This window comes from Varanus komodoensis, unplaced genomic scaffold, assembly GCF_004798865.1.
Source record: "Varanus komodoensis strain SLA01 unplaced genomic scaffold, ASM479886v1 scaffold60, whole genome shotgun sequence".
Taxonomy (NCBI): Eukaryota; Metazoa; Chordata; class Lepidosauria; order Squamata; family Varanidae; genus Varanus; species Varanus komodoensis.
The window spans coordinates 4,179,375-4,195,013 of record NW_025336223.1 but is presented as its reverse complement, the minus strand read 5'-3'; the positions used below and the strand labels follow the sequence as shown (position 1 = coordinate 4,195,013).

Below are 15,639 nucleotides of genomic sequence, written 5' to 3'. Positions count from 1 at the left end.
GTGCTGGCGGTGACAGACAGTGTGGCCCTCCAGAAGCAGCCTCAGTTCCAGAGAAGGGAAAAAGGAGGAAGAACCTCCTGCTTAGGTTCCAGCCCGGTCAACTGGCAGCAATCCCCTCCCTTGAGGAGTCTGGGACACCACGGCATCCAACATGGGAGGAGAAACTGCCTAAGGTGCACATGAGATGCTGACCTTGCTGTGTAGGAGAGAGAGCCTCTCCTGCCCCTCCCAGGCCTGCTCCCAGCAATGCTTTGGAGCAAAAGGGCACGGAGGAAATGAGGCAGCGAGCTGTTTCAGGTTCACTGTGGACTTGGCAGTTTTTACCTTTACATTTTCTTTTTCATTTTGAGAGCCACGAGTCTTCTCTCTAAGGAGCCTGGGCATCATGTTGGAGCAGCATTTAAAAAAAATTGTGCAAAAATACATGTGCAAAAATAATATTTTAAAATTGTAATGCCATAAGTACAAATCCCATTTGGTTAAGTACAAGCAGGTGCATTTGAAGCCTCAGCTGGGGTTCTGTGTAGAGGAGTGCCCCTGCCAAGGAACAGTGAGTTCCCACCTCAGACATCGCTCCGGATGAGGCTTGAAACCCATTCCTGCCATTACACCTTCGCTTCCCCCGCCAGCTTGCTAAAATTGCTAAAATCTCCCTGTCATTTTTTCCCAAAGGGAAATTGAGTTCCACATGTGGCTTTGAAGGGTCTCTTCAAAAAGGAGATTTTAAATGGGAACGTGATGGACTTAGACTGGGACATGCCTCTGACAATGCCCCAGTTCAACATCCCCATCTCACCTGAGAAATCTTTTCGAAAAAGGACCCTGCATGTTGATAGCAAATGCCAATCCAGTTTCCAGCTTTAAAATGAAGGGATGTACTTTTAGCCCTTCCCAAACCTCCAGAGGTTCAGGACAAAGGTCAAACTGTGATCCCAAATGGAGACTAAAGGAGACAAATGAAAAAAATTGATCTTGCTGAGAAGCATGTGTCAATAGTGCAACATTCCTCCTTTCCAGAAAAAGATAATTCCCTCATAGTTTGGTTTCCTTCCTTCAGTGCACCATCAAGAGAAAGCCAGGTGGTGCGGGAAACAGACTCTATGCCTTGGCTGAGACAATGCCCAGGATAGGCACCTAGGAATTTAAATATAGGAGTGCATTAGTGAAAAATAGCATTCTCTAAATAACCATTTATAGACCACACTGTTGCTCAGTGGAACCATTCATGTAAAAATTATTTTATTTATTTTATTGCCTTTATTAGGCACTCATAGCAACATGCAGTCAATCAAAAACAGGACTATAAACATAGTATAATCAACCCTAAGTAAAATATAATCCGAATCTGTTGGGAAAATTCAGATAATTCCTGGCAGAAAAGGGTTGCTTCTATGTGTCTTTGTTATAAGATCAAATCTGTGCCCCTTTCTCAGAAAGCAGCAGAATTCCAAGCCAGGTCACTGTTTAGTGCGGCTGTTACTTTAAGATGATGGAATTCTTAGCTGGACTGAGAAGCTGCTATAAACTAACACTATCTGTGGGGAAATACTGGTGTTCCCATCAGCTGCAATAGAGACAAAAGGTGTCCATTTGTTTCTGAATTGATCCATTTAATCATCTAGCTCAACTGAGGCAAGCACCTGTGCAGTGTAGTTGTCAAACCAGTTTTCCTGAATGTTTCCTTAATCAGACACATTTGCATGTTTAAGCAGACACAGAGGCTGATCCAGACTGCAAGGAATCTGCTGAATTGACATGTCAGTAAAGCAGTCAGTAATATTTTCCATACGATTGTTACCAGTATTTCTGATTAGAGCATTAGGTCATGCCTAAAGACATCAGGATACTATTGTACCAACATTATCTGGAAACTTGACACTCTGTATTGGTGTATGTGACCAGCAGGTTATAAAAGTGTCTGCATGTGGGCTGTGATTTTGTAGTTGTCTTTGTCTCTATCTGGGAGCATGTTGATAGTTACTGAAAGAACTGGGGCCCCAGTTCAATAAAACTGCATAAGTTCAGGTGTGTAGATCTTCCCCATGTGTCTGAGTGTTAATTCCTCACAAACTGAAAACCAAGAATCTGTCAAAACCAGTCCCTAAAACTAGCAAATAGCAAACCAATCTCAGTAATAACAAACCTCTTGAACTTATCCATCAGAATCAGCCAAAATCAAGAAGAAAAATGCAGCCACCAAAAGTCCCCTGCTCCAGACTGAGGTTGGCCTGTTCATTTACTTCCGTGTAAAGATGACTGTGTTCAGAGACATACAATCCTGCCTGCATTTCTGGCACATTTTCGTTCCAGCCCTCCAGATCTTATTAACCGATAGCAGATCCTATTTTGTGTTTCCTTTTGAGTGGGCCTTCTCTAATAAATACTGTCCCGCTCTTGCCAGTAGATGGCAGCAATAGTGCCAGCATTGTAGGGCCATGTGTCCATATTGCAAGATCCCAGGGGTCGTTTTTTCTCATTTTCCAGCCCTCTTCTATTCAAAAATGTTTGCAATGTTTCAAAAGTAACGATGCCAAGGTGTTCCCTAATGCTGCAGTTAGGCTTCAGGGTGACTGGCTGGGTTAAAACCAAGTTAGTTTGTTTAACTTTTTAAAGTTAGGGTCTTGCTGTCAGGCTAAAACTGTGAGCATTATCTTGCCTAAGCACAGAAAAAACAACTCTTTATGTTTATTCTAATGAGCTGCACTCCCCCTGCAACTCATCTGACTTGATTTTTTGTGGTTAGAGATGTTTCAGCCCCATTGTTTTAGCTTGGCATTTACTGTTCTCTTACCCTCTGCAACTGTCTGTGTTTAAGGCTGGGAAACCATATGGAGGAAGCTCTCCGACCCATGTGCCTGATGAACGGGTGTCTCATCTGTCCAATCTTCAGTCTGCATGTGCTCACCTACTGCACAGCATCATGTTTCATTGGTGTTGGGAGATGAGACAGGCCTTGATATACTTGTCCATATGAATAATTCTGTGATACGTTTTCAGGGGGCATGGAATCGGGACAGAAGTTCATGTGTGAGAATGCGGAGGATGGAGAATGTGCAGTAGCCTGAATGGACTCTCTGCCACATGAGGATATTGATATGCTAGGCTAAGACCGCACTGCTAGGTAGGGGAAAGCAGCCCTCCTTCGGCAACAGATTCTCAGGTGCCATGAATCTCCAGTTATACTTACAATAACATTTTAAATGTTTCTTTCAAGCCTGCAGCCTGTTCTGGCCACTTGAGCAGGTGTTTTGCAAACGGGCAGAGCTGGGAAAGGCCCCTGGACCAAGCAGGGGCAGCCACGGCCATCTGATGTGCAGATGGGCCAAGCGTTCAGTGCTCGAGTCCTGCGCTCCTAAACAAAGGGGAGCCACCCAGGGCGTTTGCATGCTGGCAATTCGCATCACAAAATACCAGGGTGCACAAGGTGAGCGTCTGTGCCCCAGTGAAAGTATAAAGAGCGGCACATTAGCATCCCGTGTGCCTCTGTCCTTTGTCCCCTGTCCTTGCAGGCAATTGTTTACTCATCAAAGAGCACACTTGGATTGTGCAAAAGCTCTGGGCTCAGAGTTCCCCCTTTACTCTTTGTCCCCTTTACATTATGGCGTCCCTGAACAACACGCAGCCATGAAACCTGCGACCTGCCAAAGCCTCGATAAACCTCATTATTTTGCTCCTGCCTGAGGCTGCGATGTCAGGCCACACACCTGGCTTGTGGGGTCACAAGCGGCCCATAGTAGCCCACATCCGATGCAAGAATTATCATTCTGATGTGGATGGGAGCAATGGGGTCTCTACAGCCCCTTTTGGTATCCTTTAGTATCAAGTTATACACCATCCCTCTGGCCTTTCGTTAAAGGTTATAACCTCAGCCAGGGCTAAACTTAGCACCTTGGTCCCTCAGTAGTATTGGGAATAGCAGCTGGGTGTTAAGAATCAAGTTACATCCTGAGCCAAATGAACTTTCTCCAGAATCTCTTGGTATCTAGCCTGCAAACTGTCCTCCACCTGCCTCCCTTCACCAGCTCCTTGGCCGTTTCTGTCCGGTTTTGCAAAGCTATACAGGCTAAGGATGGGTGGGTGGGCTACAAGCACATGCTGGGTGGCTTTGGAATACTTGAGCTGCAACTCTGGCTTATCGTGTCATCTGAACCCAGTGAAGGTTGGTTGCTGGTGTGGTTAATAAACCACCCACAACCCTGAAATAGCCCATGGATTCTAAGTGATCTGTTAACCGTGCCAACAACCCACCCTCACCACATCTGGATGACGACAAGCTGCACTTGTGGCATGCACATTCAGAAAGGCCTCCTGCTCATTTTGCAGTCCAATATGGCTTAGATACCACACACTTGCATGGCTGCATCATGAGAACTGACCCAGTGAGTAAAAGATGCCTAGAGAGGAGCTGTTCTCACAGAAGTAGGACCACACATTCGGTGCTTGGGACTTCTCAGCCATCAACACTGAAAGGATCACAATGATTATTGACTGGATCCATTTTACTGTGAGAGGCAGACTCGTGGTTCTGAATTGTTATGACACTGTTGCCAAGGCTATGCCCTGGAGCAAAATGTCTTATCCACACGAAAGTTGTACAAACACTGAACAAGAACGAGCGCTCTTTCTCTAAGGAGCCACAAGTCACCTGAAACACACCATGTCAGACTGTGCCAGTGCTCCTTGGCCTCCGCGGGTGTTGAATTCCCTGATCCATATACAGTTAAAAGGACATTTGATCTGGTGCAGAAATTTTACCCAAGCGCCCACAGGAGAAGGATGTTGGGCTACCATCTTAAGATGAAACCCAAGCCTGTGCCAGGCAGATCAAAGCTGCAGCAAGAATGTCAAATCACTTTCAGCCTAAGGCTAAATTCATGTCCAGAGAAGCTCTCAGGCCACATGGGGCAAGGAGGCAAAAGCAGGTGGGGAGAAAGGTGAAAGGGGCAGGAGCACAAAAAATAGTATATTTTAGCTCAGAGCTCTTCCTGACAGTAACTAAGTCTTTGGAACGACTCTTCAACCTGTTAGAAGGCAGGTGGGGAGGCACAGCTGGGCAAAGTAGAGAAACCCCAAACTGCAGGGGAGCAGGGGAAGGGCAGGCCAGCTCAGGGACCTCTCCATGAACTGCAGCCCACCTTCTGCTTAGTCCTGACCTTAAATATGACACTTCCCCCCCCCCCAACTTTGTCACACATTCCCCCTTCCCTGGATGTGGTGTCCTTGGTACCTGACAGCATCCTGTCGCCCCTGCCCCACACTGCTTTGTAATCTCTGGGCATCAACTTCCTTTTTGGTGAGGAGCTGTTCAGAGTTTGCACATTTCACTATGGCAGTGTATGACCACGGGCAGCTTCTGCCCCTGTGCGTCCTGCAAGAGAGGCGCTTTTCCTGGCGATTTGCACATTGCAGCCCAACGGAGGCCGCTCAGCCTCGGCCCACGCCGGGGCCCAGGCGCAGCCCGCGTCCTCTCCGCCGGGCGCGCACAGCCCAATTGCGAGGCGAAGGCGGGATTTCCGCCGTCACGTTCCCCGGGTAGACCCCGCGGCAGGCAACCCCCGGGCTCGTTAGAAATGCTGCTCACGTTGTGGGGGGGGGGGGGGCGGCGGCGCTGCTGGGTCAGTGAGCAAGCGGAGCGCGAGCGGCCGCAGAGCCTGCAGAAAAGGGCCCCCCGAAAGGGGCGCGCACAGGCTTTTGTCTGCGGAGGAGAGCCGGGACGCCTGGCAAAGTTGGCTCATTGTGCGCGGGACCTCGCTCTCCGCTCCACTGGCACCGGCAGAAAAAGCAGCTGCCAACGGGCCGGCTCCTTTTAGGCAGCTGAGCGCGCAGCTTGTGCGCGTTTAGCTGGGAGGGAGGTCTATTGAAATCCGTGGGACTGACTTCCGAGTAAAGATGGGTGCGGCCAGGTTGCAGCAGCCCCGTCGCTGGGACTGATCTGAGCCGGGGCTTTCCCTGCACACCGCACCACGCGGGAGTCAGAAACACGTGTGCCTCTCTCTGAACATGCCGGCTCCTGTTTTTCCGGACCGTTGCAATGCCGGCTTGCCGCACCTGCGGATGGGGGGGGGGGCACAGTTCCAAGACTGGGTGAAGGGTCCCCCCCCACACACACACCTCTTTGCACAGAAATGGGCCACTCGGGAAATCAGATCTGAAAATCCTTGTTGGCTGCTGGGTTTAGGCAGGGGTCGAGCCCAGATACACATGAAAAAGAAACCGCTGAAGACAAACGATACATTTTGCTACACCAACTTCCCGGGAGGATCCCCTCCATATTACAGTTGCATGAGAGTTCTGACTAAGTAGGATGGGACATTAAGAATTATTCCACAGAAAATAGACCATAAACACTATAATGCTGTCATCAGTACTTCTCTTACATTGGTGCCTACGAGAGGGGTCCAGAAAGGGCATGCAATAAACAACAACAACAATTAAAAAGGAATTCCCAACCAGAAGCAAGCTATTTCTGCGGTTAACCTTGGAAACCCTCGGTTATCCTTTGAGTTTGGGGGAGAAGAGGGAAGCAGGTATTGCTCACCTCCTCCCTCAGTTGCAGGGCTCAGTTCCGCCTTTCTCCTTCTTGGTATTAGCCGTGATGCAAGCATTTCCTAATACGGATGAGTGAGGAAAGAGGAAGGCAGGCAGGCAAACCTGGGAGTACCAAAAAGTGTTGTTGATTCTCCTGCTAATTTTGGTACAGGTGGAATTTGGTACAGGTGGATTCTCCTGCTAATTTTGGTACAGGTGGAATTTCTACAGAATGAGTGACTTCTTAGATGAAGGAAGGTGTCCCAGGACTGGTTTGTTAAAGGTATATTCATTGCTTGATCTCTGCCATGTACAGAGATAAGCTGAGTGTATCGGTGAGAAATTACAAATCCAACCCACCTACTACTACACAACTTTGTGCTTTTCAGTGGAGTGCACAATATACAAACATAGAACACTCAAGTCACATGTTTGAAGAGGCTCTCAAGAGTCACACAGGGAGGGCTTTGATTGTCCATCGACCAGGCACCCCACACCCCCTCCATCCCTGCCCCTCCCCACTGGGTCTCCTGCTCACCTCTCCTCTTGTGTTTCCTGAACATCCTTGGCCAGGGTTCATCCAGGGCAACCCTCCCCAGGAATGGGGACTTCCTTCTAATTTCTTTCAGCTAAAATAGCACCTTGGGACCTACAGACCCAGTTGGGTAGACCTCCCCAGGGGTCCGGGTATCCTGCCCTGCTGGTGGCAGCATGCCCTCAAGAACCAGTTTTCTCCAACCTCCTCTATTCAAGTCTGTAGCACAGACCAGGCTGACTAGAGCATCACACAGGCAGTATCATAGGGATGCCAAATAAAAACTTTAAAAAAGAAAAGAAAAAAAGAGGGGGGACTTGGGCATGGAGGGTTTTTGGTTTAGGAACTGTTGTTTTGGAGGAAAGGACCAGCTCTACCACATTCCATGTAAAAAGTTGTGGAGTTGGAGGGACAGTCAAAGGAGGGACAGCCATAAAAAAGCAATTGTGTTGCTTCGTTCTGTTGCCAGCTGTGGGAGGCGGCTACTTTGAGAAAGACGGTGGTGGTCCCATTTTGCCACTGTCATAAAAGTGTCTCACTGAATGGGCGCACTGTCTCCGGGAGAGAAGCCTCTGGGAGTGCACAGACAGGAAGCCAAGGTGAGGAGGGCCGTTCCCCCTTTCTCCTTGGCCTCCCTAAGAGCTACCTAGTCACTCTCTGAGCATGGAAATTCTGTTATGAGCTCCAATAACAAGGGTGGGGACCCAATTCTACTGGAAAATACTTCACTGGAAGTGCAAAGGGAGGGATGTGGCTAAACGGGAAGGGAAGGACACGTTGCAAATGAAAGGTCCAACTTCACCTGCCTGTGGTCCTTTCCTTGCCTAGTACGACGTGACTGCAGAGGGATTTGCTGCTGTTGCGAGCCGTCGAGGCGTCTGAGTGGGGGCTTCCCTGGGGATGAAGGCCCTCCGCAATGCCCTGTCCGTGACATCCCTGCTTCACAGAGTGGGATACCGATACCAGGTCCATTTTCCTGCTCACTGCGGGGAGAGCCCGCCCTCCTATTCTTCCCCCATTCAGCTAGGCCAAGCAATGAATGCAAGCTGCTCCCGCAGCAAAAGGCAACCCAGTTTGGAGACTTCTGCGCAGTCGAGGCATCCAATTTGTGCTGGGGGCTGTTCGGAAAAAATCTGGGCACGGGTGATGAGGGTGGCGACGATAATGCGCCTTGGCGGGGCCGACCACGCGCTCTTTTCAACTGAATGGGGGCAGGAAGCCGGGAGGGGAGCGGGAAGGGGGCGGGGGGCCTCCGGCCAGCAGGGCCGCACGTAGCCTTCCCTCGGGCGCCCTCGGCTCTGATTTGGTGCCTGCGCTCGGGGCCGGGCCTCGTGATTACCATACCGGGGTGTATAAAGGGAAGAGCTGCGGAGCGCTTCCGTCTCACCTCCTCACTGCACTGCGGAGCTGAGTTAGGTCAGGGAGCCCTTGGTAAGCAGCCACGGGGCGGGGGGGGGAGTAGGGGCAGGTGTGGGTCTCGGTCTCTTGGGGCCCAAGGGGCTGCGCAAGCTGGGGAGGCGGGAGGGAGGGAGGTTTACGGAGTTTCCAGGCGAAGTACAAAAGTTGCTGCAACTGCGCCCGTCCCGTCCCTCGCGCAGGAAGCAAAGCGGGGTGGGCGTGGATGCGGACGCGGAGAGGACCCTTGCAGCCCGTGGGCGCTCCCTGGGGAGACGGCCCCGCCGAGTGAGCGCGAGTGGGGCCGAATGGGAAGGGTGGAGGTCAGCGCCGGGGCGCTCCCGCCCGGCCGACCAGAGGGCGGCGGCTGCTTGAGCTGGGGCGGAAGAGCCCCGAGGTAGCAGCATTCCCGGGGCCGGCCTGCGCCGGGCAGGGCAGCCGCTTCTCTCGGGGGTGGAAGCAGCCGTGGGCCGGCAGCCTCTTCGTGAAGTGAGCGTACACGCCCTCCTCCGGACCGCAAAACTTTCCCTTCCAGTCTTCCGCCTTGCCTCCCGGGCATGGGCGGCCCTTTTCCACCGTAAGGAGACGGGGCGCCGGTGCAGGGCAGGGGGACGCGGCTGGGGACGGAGGAGAAGGGGTCCTATTAGCTTAGTGCGAGTGTGAAGCGTACTTGTTGCAACCCAGAGCCTGGCGGGAGGCTGTCGGGGGCACCCGGGAACGCTGGTGAGGCGCCCCCTTTAAAGTTCATCGGCGCGTTGACCAACCTGTGGCTTCTCTTTCTCCAGGAACACTTTTTCCAGAGACAAAGATGGTGAAGGTTGGAGTTAACGGGTGAGTGTGGAAGGGTGGACGTGCAGCGAGCCTGCCTGAGCATGGCAGGGGAGGGAGGGGCCTGGGAGGGGGGGCCGCGGCTGCTCGGAGAAGGAGGAGGCTGCCCCTTCCTCTGTCCCCTGGTAGCACTTGAGGAACTTTCCGGCCAATGGGAGCTCTTAGCGTCTGAATGGCTGTTGCTGTCTCCCTTCTAGCTTCTTGCAGCTCTTGGGGGCTGTGGGCGCGGGGAGGGGGGGAAGGAAGAGATAACCTAGCCCAGTATTCCTCCCAGCAAGGACGTCTGAAGGTCACTCTGGCCCATCTGTGGCTCCCTGCAGCTGTTTCTCTCACACAAGATCGGCTTGTATTCTTGTGGGTGCAGCTGCTCTCTCTCCAGAGCAGATTTTTGAGCCCCTTCTGATTTCTCTGCTGCGAGAAAGCACATGGAAGTGTGGGCCAGGATGTGCCCAGGCTTGAGAGGAGGAGGGCTGGTGACTCACTTCCCCCATCTTTGCTTGCTTGCTTGCTGAGTCACTCCCAGCAGGAAGCAGCGAGGGGTGCCTGCAGCTCTGTGGCCCTCTGCACCCCGCTTCTTGTATCCATCGCCTGCTCCTCCCTGTGCCCTAGAACAAATCAAAGCCTTTCTTGGATTTCACTGGAAGGATTGTGTGTCTGTCGAGCAGAGCAGCGAGGGCTCACAAAGAATGTGACCTTCTGCCCAGCCGCTAGGAGGCTGGAGGCTGTAACCAGATAACTGCCGCTTGAGCCGAGACAGAAAGTGAGAGCGAACTGTCTCTAAAGTTAGTGCCTGACCTTTTTGAGGCAGGATGGGGTGCAGAGAAGAAAAGTTGTAAGCGGTATTGCCCAGAAAGGGGACCAGTGCCCTTCTCAACCCAAGGGTTGCCGAAGAAAGTTTTAAGAAGCAGTTTCCATAAGAATTCATGTCCAGGGTCCCCAGATAAATGGCTGAAAGGCTACTTACGTATAAAATGCTTTGGGGCCTGTTGCTCCTCTCCAGCATCTCAGGTTGCAGGGCTTGAAAGGATAGTGAGGAGCTGCATGGTGTGAGCTGGGTGAGCATGCCTCAAGGCAGCTTCGTGTGATGACAAAACTTTTCTTTGTACAGGGGGTTTAACTCTTGCTGGATTTTAGCCTCAGAGCAGCCCTGAAAACAGACTGGCAAAAGACAGTAACTTTAAGACACTGCCCTTACTTAAAATGATCTTTGTAGCTTGAGTAGGACAACTCAAGTCCCCCTGGCCTACATACAGATGCCTGTACTGAGTTGTTCTCAGTTCCAACTATTTTGGAGGGTTAAAATTAAAATTTTAAGAGCTTAAAAGGAGAGTGACTGGAAAGGTTACTGTGGAGCAAGAAAATGTTGTTCACTTTCATGGAAGGATTCCCTTTGTCTCAAACACAAAGGCTTCACCTTGTTACCCAAGAAAGATGGTCAGGGTATCCCAGGCTAGGCTGTTGTAGGACTCTGCAAGATTTGCAACTCTGAGCACAGATGAGATGCTATTTATGGCTGCAGTAACCTGCCCAAGCCCTGAGCACAGCTAGAAAGTGGGGGGGGGGAGGCCCTTTTCTGTGATCTTCTCCCAGAGCTCATATCAGCCACCAGAATCTGGTGGTTCTAAGAGGGCAGCCTTTAGGTGAGGCAAGATGGAGTTTTTGCTTCAAGTGCAAGATTTTGGGCACTTCTAACAGTGGCATGTGAGTGGCACAGGTGCAACATGTAGAACACAGTCCTTTGGGGGAGGACTTGGCTGCAAGCTGCATTTCAGAATAATGAGTTCTGCATTGCACCATTGTGCCCAGTGCTAACTTAATTACTGGGGGGGGGGGAGACAGAGATCTTGGTGCCTGAAGCAGGCAGTTTGCTGATAGCACAATTGCTTTGCCCAGACTGGAGTCAGACCCTCTGGGCTATGCTTGGCTTTGCCATCTGATTGCAAGATAATAGTGGTTTGATTGCAAGCAGCCTTGTGACATACCTGATCCTGGATAATGCCTCAAAGTATTCTGCTGACTCCTACCTACAGAGCAGTGAAAACGAGGATGATTGTGAATCCATTCTGAGGACGATGACACTGTTGTCTTTATTTCTCTAGATTTGGCCGTATTGGCCGTCTGGTCACCAGAGCTGCCTTCACCTCTGGAAAAGTTGAGATTGTGGCGATCAATGACCCCTTCATTGATCTGAACTACATGGTGAGAACACAGAAAGACCCTGACTTTCGGCAGGCCTGAAATTCCCTGCTACTTAGTGCAAGATTGAATGCCTTGCAAGCTTCCTTATGTCATTAAATTAAACCTCCAGTATTTTCCAGAAATATGGTACTATGTCAATAAGGCAAGTCTGCATGCCGAGCTGGGTGTGGCAGGGCAAAGAGTAAAGGGCCCTTCATTGGTGACAGCAGAGACTGAGCCAATGCATATGGCCAAAATCATGCAATCCCTGTATAAACGAAATGCCATTTGAAAACAAGAAGTAGACTCTAATGGCTCACAAGCATCTGCAGAGACCCAATTATATGCAGTATATTTACATGCTACTAATAACGGAGTATGAAATCCTCATACAAGATCCCAATAAAGCAAATATTATAGATTATGGAACTGGTTAAAATGTCAGTTTCAGTTATGTCTTTAATTAGGTCTCTGCTATCCACACGGTAGGTTAATATTTGTTCACCATCCAAATTTCTTCATAAATGCATGTCCAGGATTGTCTGGAGAAAATACTATGTGAAGCAATACATGGAAAACCTTCAGCACTTTCTGTGGACACAGCTGTAGTTTTATTTCTGTACTGTCCCCTCATAGCTGAAGCTCTCTAGGCAGTTCACAGCAGCATGTGCGTTACAGTAAAAGTGTGATATACAGAAAACATGTAAAGTTATTAAAATACACTGCAAATTTTAAAATCTAGACTCACTACTTAATTCAAACAGCTGTCATAGCTGCCTTCTGTTCTACTTTGTATTAGCTAACGGAATGCCCCCAATAAACAATTTAGAGTTGATTACATGCCCAGTCATAGGGAGCACTCTTTCCTGGCACTGGATAAATGGAGTTGTATGTGTGAGCTGCTTGGAAAGAAGAAAAATGTGTTTTGGAGAAGGCTCAAGAGGACTTAAATGGGATTCTGGTGAGAAGGAGCAGAATTAATGTTGCATCTCAATTTCAGGTCTACATGTTTAAATATGACTCCACTCATGGCCGTTTCCATGGCACTGTGAAAGCCGAGAATGGGAAACTCGTGATTAATGGACATGCCATCACAATCTTCCAAGAGTGAGTAATGCTCAGTCCACGCTGCCTTCCCCTGCTGGGCAGAGGATGGCCCCATCGATTGTAAACGGCCCCTCTCTTTTCTTTTGGCAGGCGCGACCCCGCCAACATTAAGTGGGGTGATGCTGGTGCACAGTACGTTGTGGAGTCCACCGGTGTCTTCACCACCACCGAGAAAGCCAGTGTAAGTGGAGGCTGTGGGCATTTCCTGATGTGGAGGGGAAGCTAAAGGGGCACCTAGATCAAATGGAAAGTAGTTAAATCAGTCTTCAGCGTGCACTATAACAGCCTGGTGAAGTGGTGTGAGTCTAATGATGCCTACACTTGTATGAGGGGGACTTGGTTCAAGATGTTTCAAGTAAACATCTCTCGGGGGCCCACTTCATGTCTTCCCATGGTGGCACAATGCTTTTCCTGTTTGCCCAGTGGGGAAGAGACTCAGTGGAAACAATGATCAGGTCTGACAGCTTCCAAACATCACTGTCGCTGTTCAGGACAAATTAATAGCACTGTGGCTTCCACGCTGCCACAGTAACCTTTGAATGGGCTCTTTAAGTGGCAGGGTTCTTCTGGGCAGCCCCTGCCCTGGTTGGCTTTGCGTCTGTAATGAACACATTCTCCGTAAACTTTGAAGAATGCTAAAGCAAGTTGCTTTCTTCCTCCTTCCAGGCTCACTTGAAGGGTGGTGCGAAGCGTGTTGTAATTTCTGCCCCCTCAGCTGATGCTCCCATGTTTGTGATGGGGGTCAATCATCAGAAATATGACAACTCCCTCAAAATTGTCAGGTAAGCATGCAAGAGCGACGGTGGTGGCTGCAGCTAGACCAGAGTGCTGCTCTCACTGAAATGGGACCGGGGAGCCTTCTAGAAGGGGTGAAGGCAGTGTGCCAACCCATCCCATCCCTCTCATTTCTTTGCAGCAATGCTTCTTGCACCACCAACTGCCTGGCTCCCCTGGCCAAGGTCATCCATGACAACTATGGCATCGTAGAAGGCCTTATGGTAGGTGAATTGCGTGCTCCTGACTGTCCCGGTTTCTTGTTCACTCGCACCCTTGGCTCTCCTGTCAAGACCCTGGTGCAGCACTGGCATTAGAGATGGGAGACCTGGCCCCCTTTTCCAGGGAGTAGCACCAAGCCCCCTGCTTGGAACTCCACAAGTAGCATACAGTGCTTGCAATGTTCTGTCCTATCGGTCATCAAGAAGAAACACCTAAATAACCAGATTCATATTCCTGTCGTGGCTGTCCTGCGAGGATTCTTTGACCCCTTCAGTCTCCTCGACACAGTAAATTTTGGGTGCAGTGCTGATTATTATGTGCAGCTGGGCAGGGCCGTCCTTTTTCTCGACACATTGCGTTCAAAGTTTGGCCATAAAGGTGAGAGGCGGGTTAGAAGGAGGTGATGGAGATAGCAGCTCCCAGAACATGGCCTCAGTGCTCCTGTTCTTTCTGCTCCAGACCACAGTCCATGCCATCACAGCCACGCAGAAGACTGTGGATGGACCTTCTGGCAAGCTGTGGAGAGATGGCCGAGGAGCTGCTCAGAACATCATCCCGGCATCCACAGGTGCAGCTAAGGCTGTCGGCAAGGTCATTCCTGAGCTAAATGGGTAAGTCTTCATGACGATGGGAGACGGAAGGGGCTGTCAGAGGAGGAGGATGTGTGCCCTAACCGAAGTGTCCCATTCCCACAGAAAACTCACAGGAATGGCTTTCCGTGTCCCAACTCCAAATGTTTCTGTTGTGGATTTAACATGCCGCCTGGAGAAACCAGTGAGTATCTTGGGGTACCTTTTCTTCTGGGTCTCTAGTGTGGAACACTGTAGGTCTGAGCAGTACCTGCCAGTGCAGAATCGCCCCACTCAGAAGTAGGTCTCAGGTTTGTGCACTCTGCCAGGTAACCTCCATACATCTTTATCTGTAGGACTGATTCCCACTCATTTCCAGCTCTAATGTCCTCTGTCCTGCAGACTGCAGGAATTGTTTGCATCTGCCCAATGCTGGCTTCGTGTGGCTTTCTGCAATAGTAAAACGAATTGACTCCAGGCCCTTTCAGCAGAGTAGCTTGGGAAATGGGGAGGAGAGCTATGTCTCTTGGCTGCTGTTACTGTGCCAAGCCTCTGCTCTGGCATGTGACTTGGGCTGTACGAAGGGACTTTTAACATAAGTTGATACATAGGCAGACACAAATGCAGACATTGGACTCACTTGGTTCTCTTCTTCACAGGCCAAATATGATGACATTAAGAAGGTTGTGAAGGCTGCTTCTGAGGGCCCCATGAAGGGTATCCTGGGTTACACAGAGGACCAGGTATGCTGGATTTTTTACAATTTCTGTTCTGACCATTTCAAAGGTCCTGCCAAGTGTTGTGTGCATGCCTGAATGTAGCCCCGTGATAACACTTTCCTTTGTACCTCACCTGTGCCTGGCCACGGGTGAATGTGTGGGGGTGTTCAAGGTGGAGGTCAGGATGCTCAGCCTCAGTATGCATTGTAAGTGCTGCTTCTGCTCTTCCCAAAGGTTGTTTCCTGTGACTTCAATGGTGATAGCCACTCTTCCATCTTTGATGCAGCTGCTGGCATTGCTCTCAATGATCACTTCGTCAAGCTGGTCTCCTGGTAAGAGATTTAGGCTGGTTGATTTGTCTGGAGAAATGGGGGAAATCCTAGCATTTGAATAATTCAGAATTTGAATATTTCTGGTCATCCAGCAACGAATGGCTAGTTGGCTTGGGAGATGAAATAGCACTTGAGTAATAAGAGAGTTTCTTTCTGTTTTCCCTTCCAATACTATCTTCTGATAGGAAATAGGGAGAGCAACATTTTTCCCCTGGTTTCTTTTCCAGGTATGACAATGAGTTTGGCTACAGCAACCGTGTGGTAGACTTGTTGGCTCACATGGCATCTAAGGAGTAAAGACAGAACACCATTTTTTCATACAACTTGGCTCTGTATCTTGCAGTTAGAGGCTCCCTTGTTCCATCAGCCTCTGAGGAAGTGGAGAGGCCGGAAGAAACTTTGACGTTTCAGTAACATCTCCCCTCTCAATAAAAGTCATCACTGTCTCAGAT

The 15,639-nt window shown here is 50.0% G+C and overlaps 1 protein-coding gene across 1 annotated transcript; it reads left to right on the top strand.

Moving 5' to 3' along the window:
• Positions 1-26: 26 nt before the first annotated feature.
• On the top strand, positions 27-15,638 carry GAPDH (glyceraldehyde-3-phosphate dehydrogenase). The gene is made up of 13 exons (XM_044449732.1): positions 27-42; positions 8,445-8,494; positions 9,244-9,289; positions 11,386-11,485; positions 12,465-12,571; positions 12,662-12,752; positions 13,238-13,353; positions 13,488-13,569; positions 14,027-14,178; positions 14,263-14,341; positions 14,796-14,879; positions 15,090-15,187; positions 15,415-15,638. Exons 3-13 carry the CDS (start codon positions 9,267-9,269, stop codon positions 15,482-15,484), a joined length of 1,002 nt encoding a protein of 333 aa, XP_044305667.1. The 5' UTR covers positions 27-42; positions 8,445-8,494; positions 9,244-9,266; the 3' UTR covers positions 15,485-15,638.
• Position 15,639: the final 1 nt, after the last annotated feature.

Coding starts and splice junctions, on each gene's coding strand:
- GAPDH (XM_044449732.1), top strand. CDS start 9,267: ATGGTGAAGGTTGGAGTTAACGG. Junction 11,486..12,464: donor TCATTGATCTGAACTACATG/GTGAGAACACAG, acceptor TCTCAATTTCAG/GTCTACATGTTTAAATATGA. Junction 14,179..14,262: donor GTCATTCCTGAGCTAAATGG/GTAAGTCTTCAT, acceptor CCATTCCCACAG/AAAACTCACAGGAATGGCTT.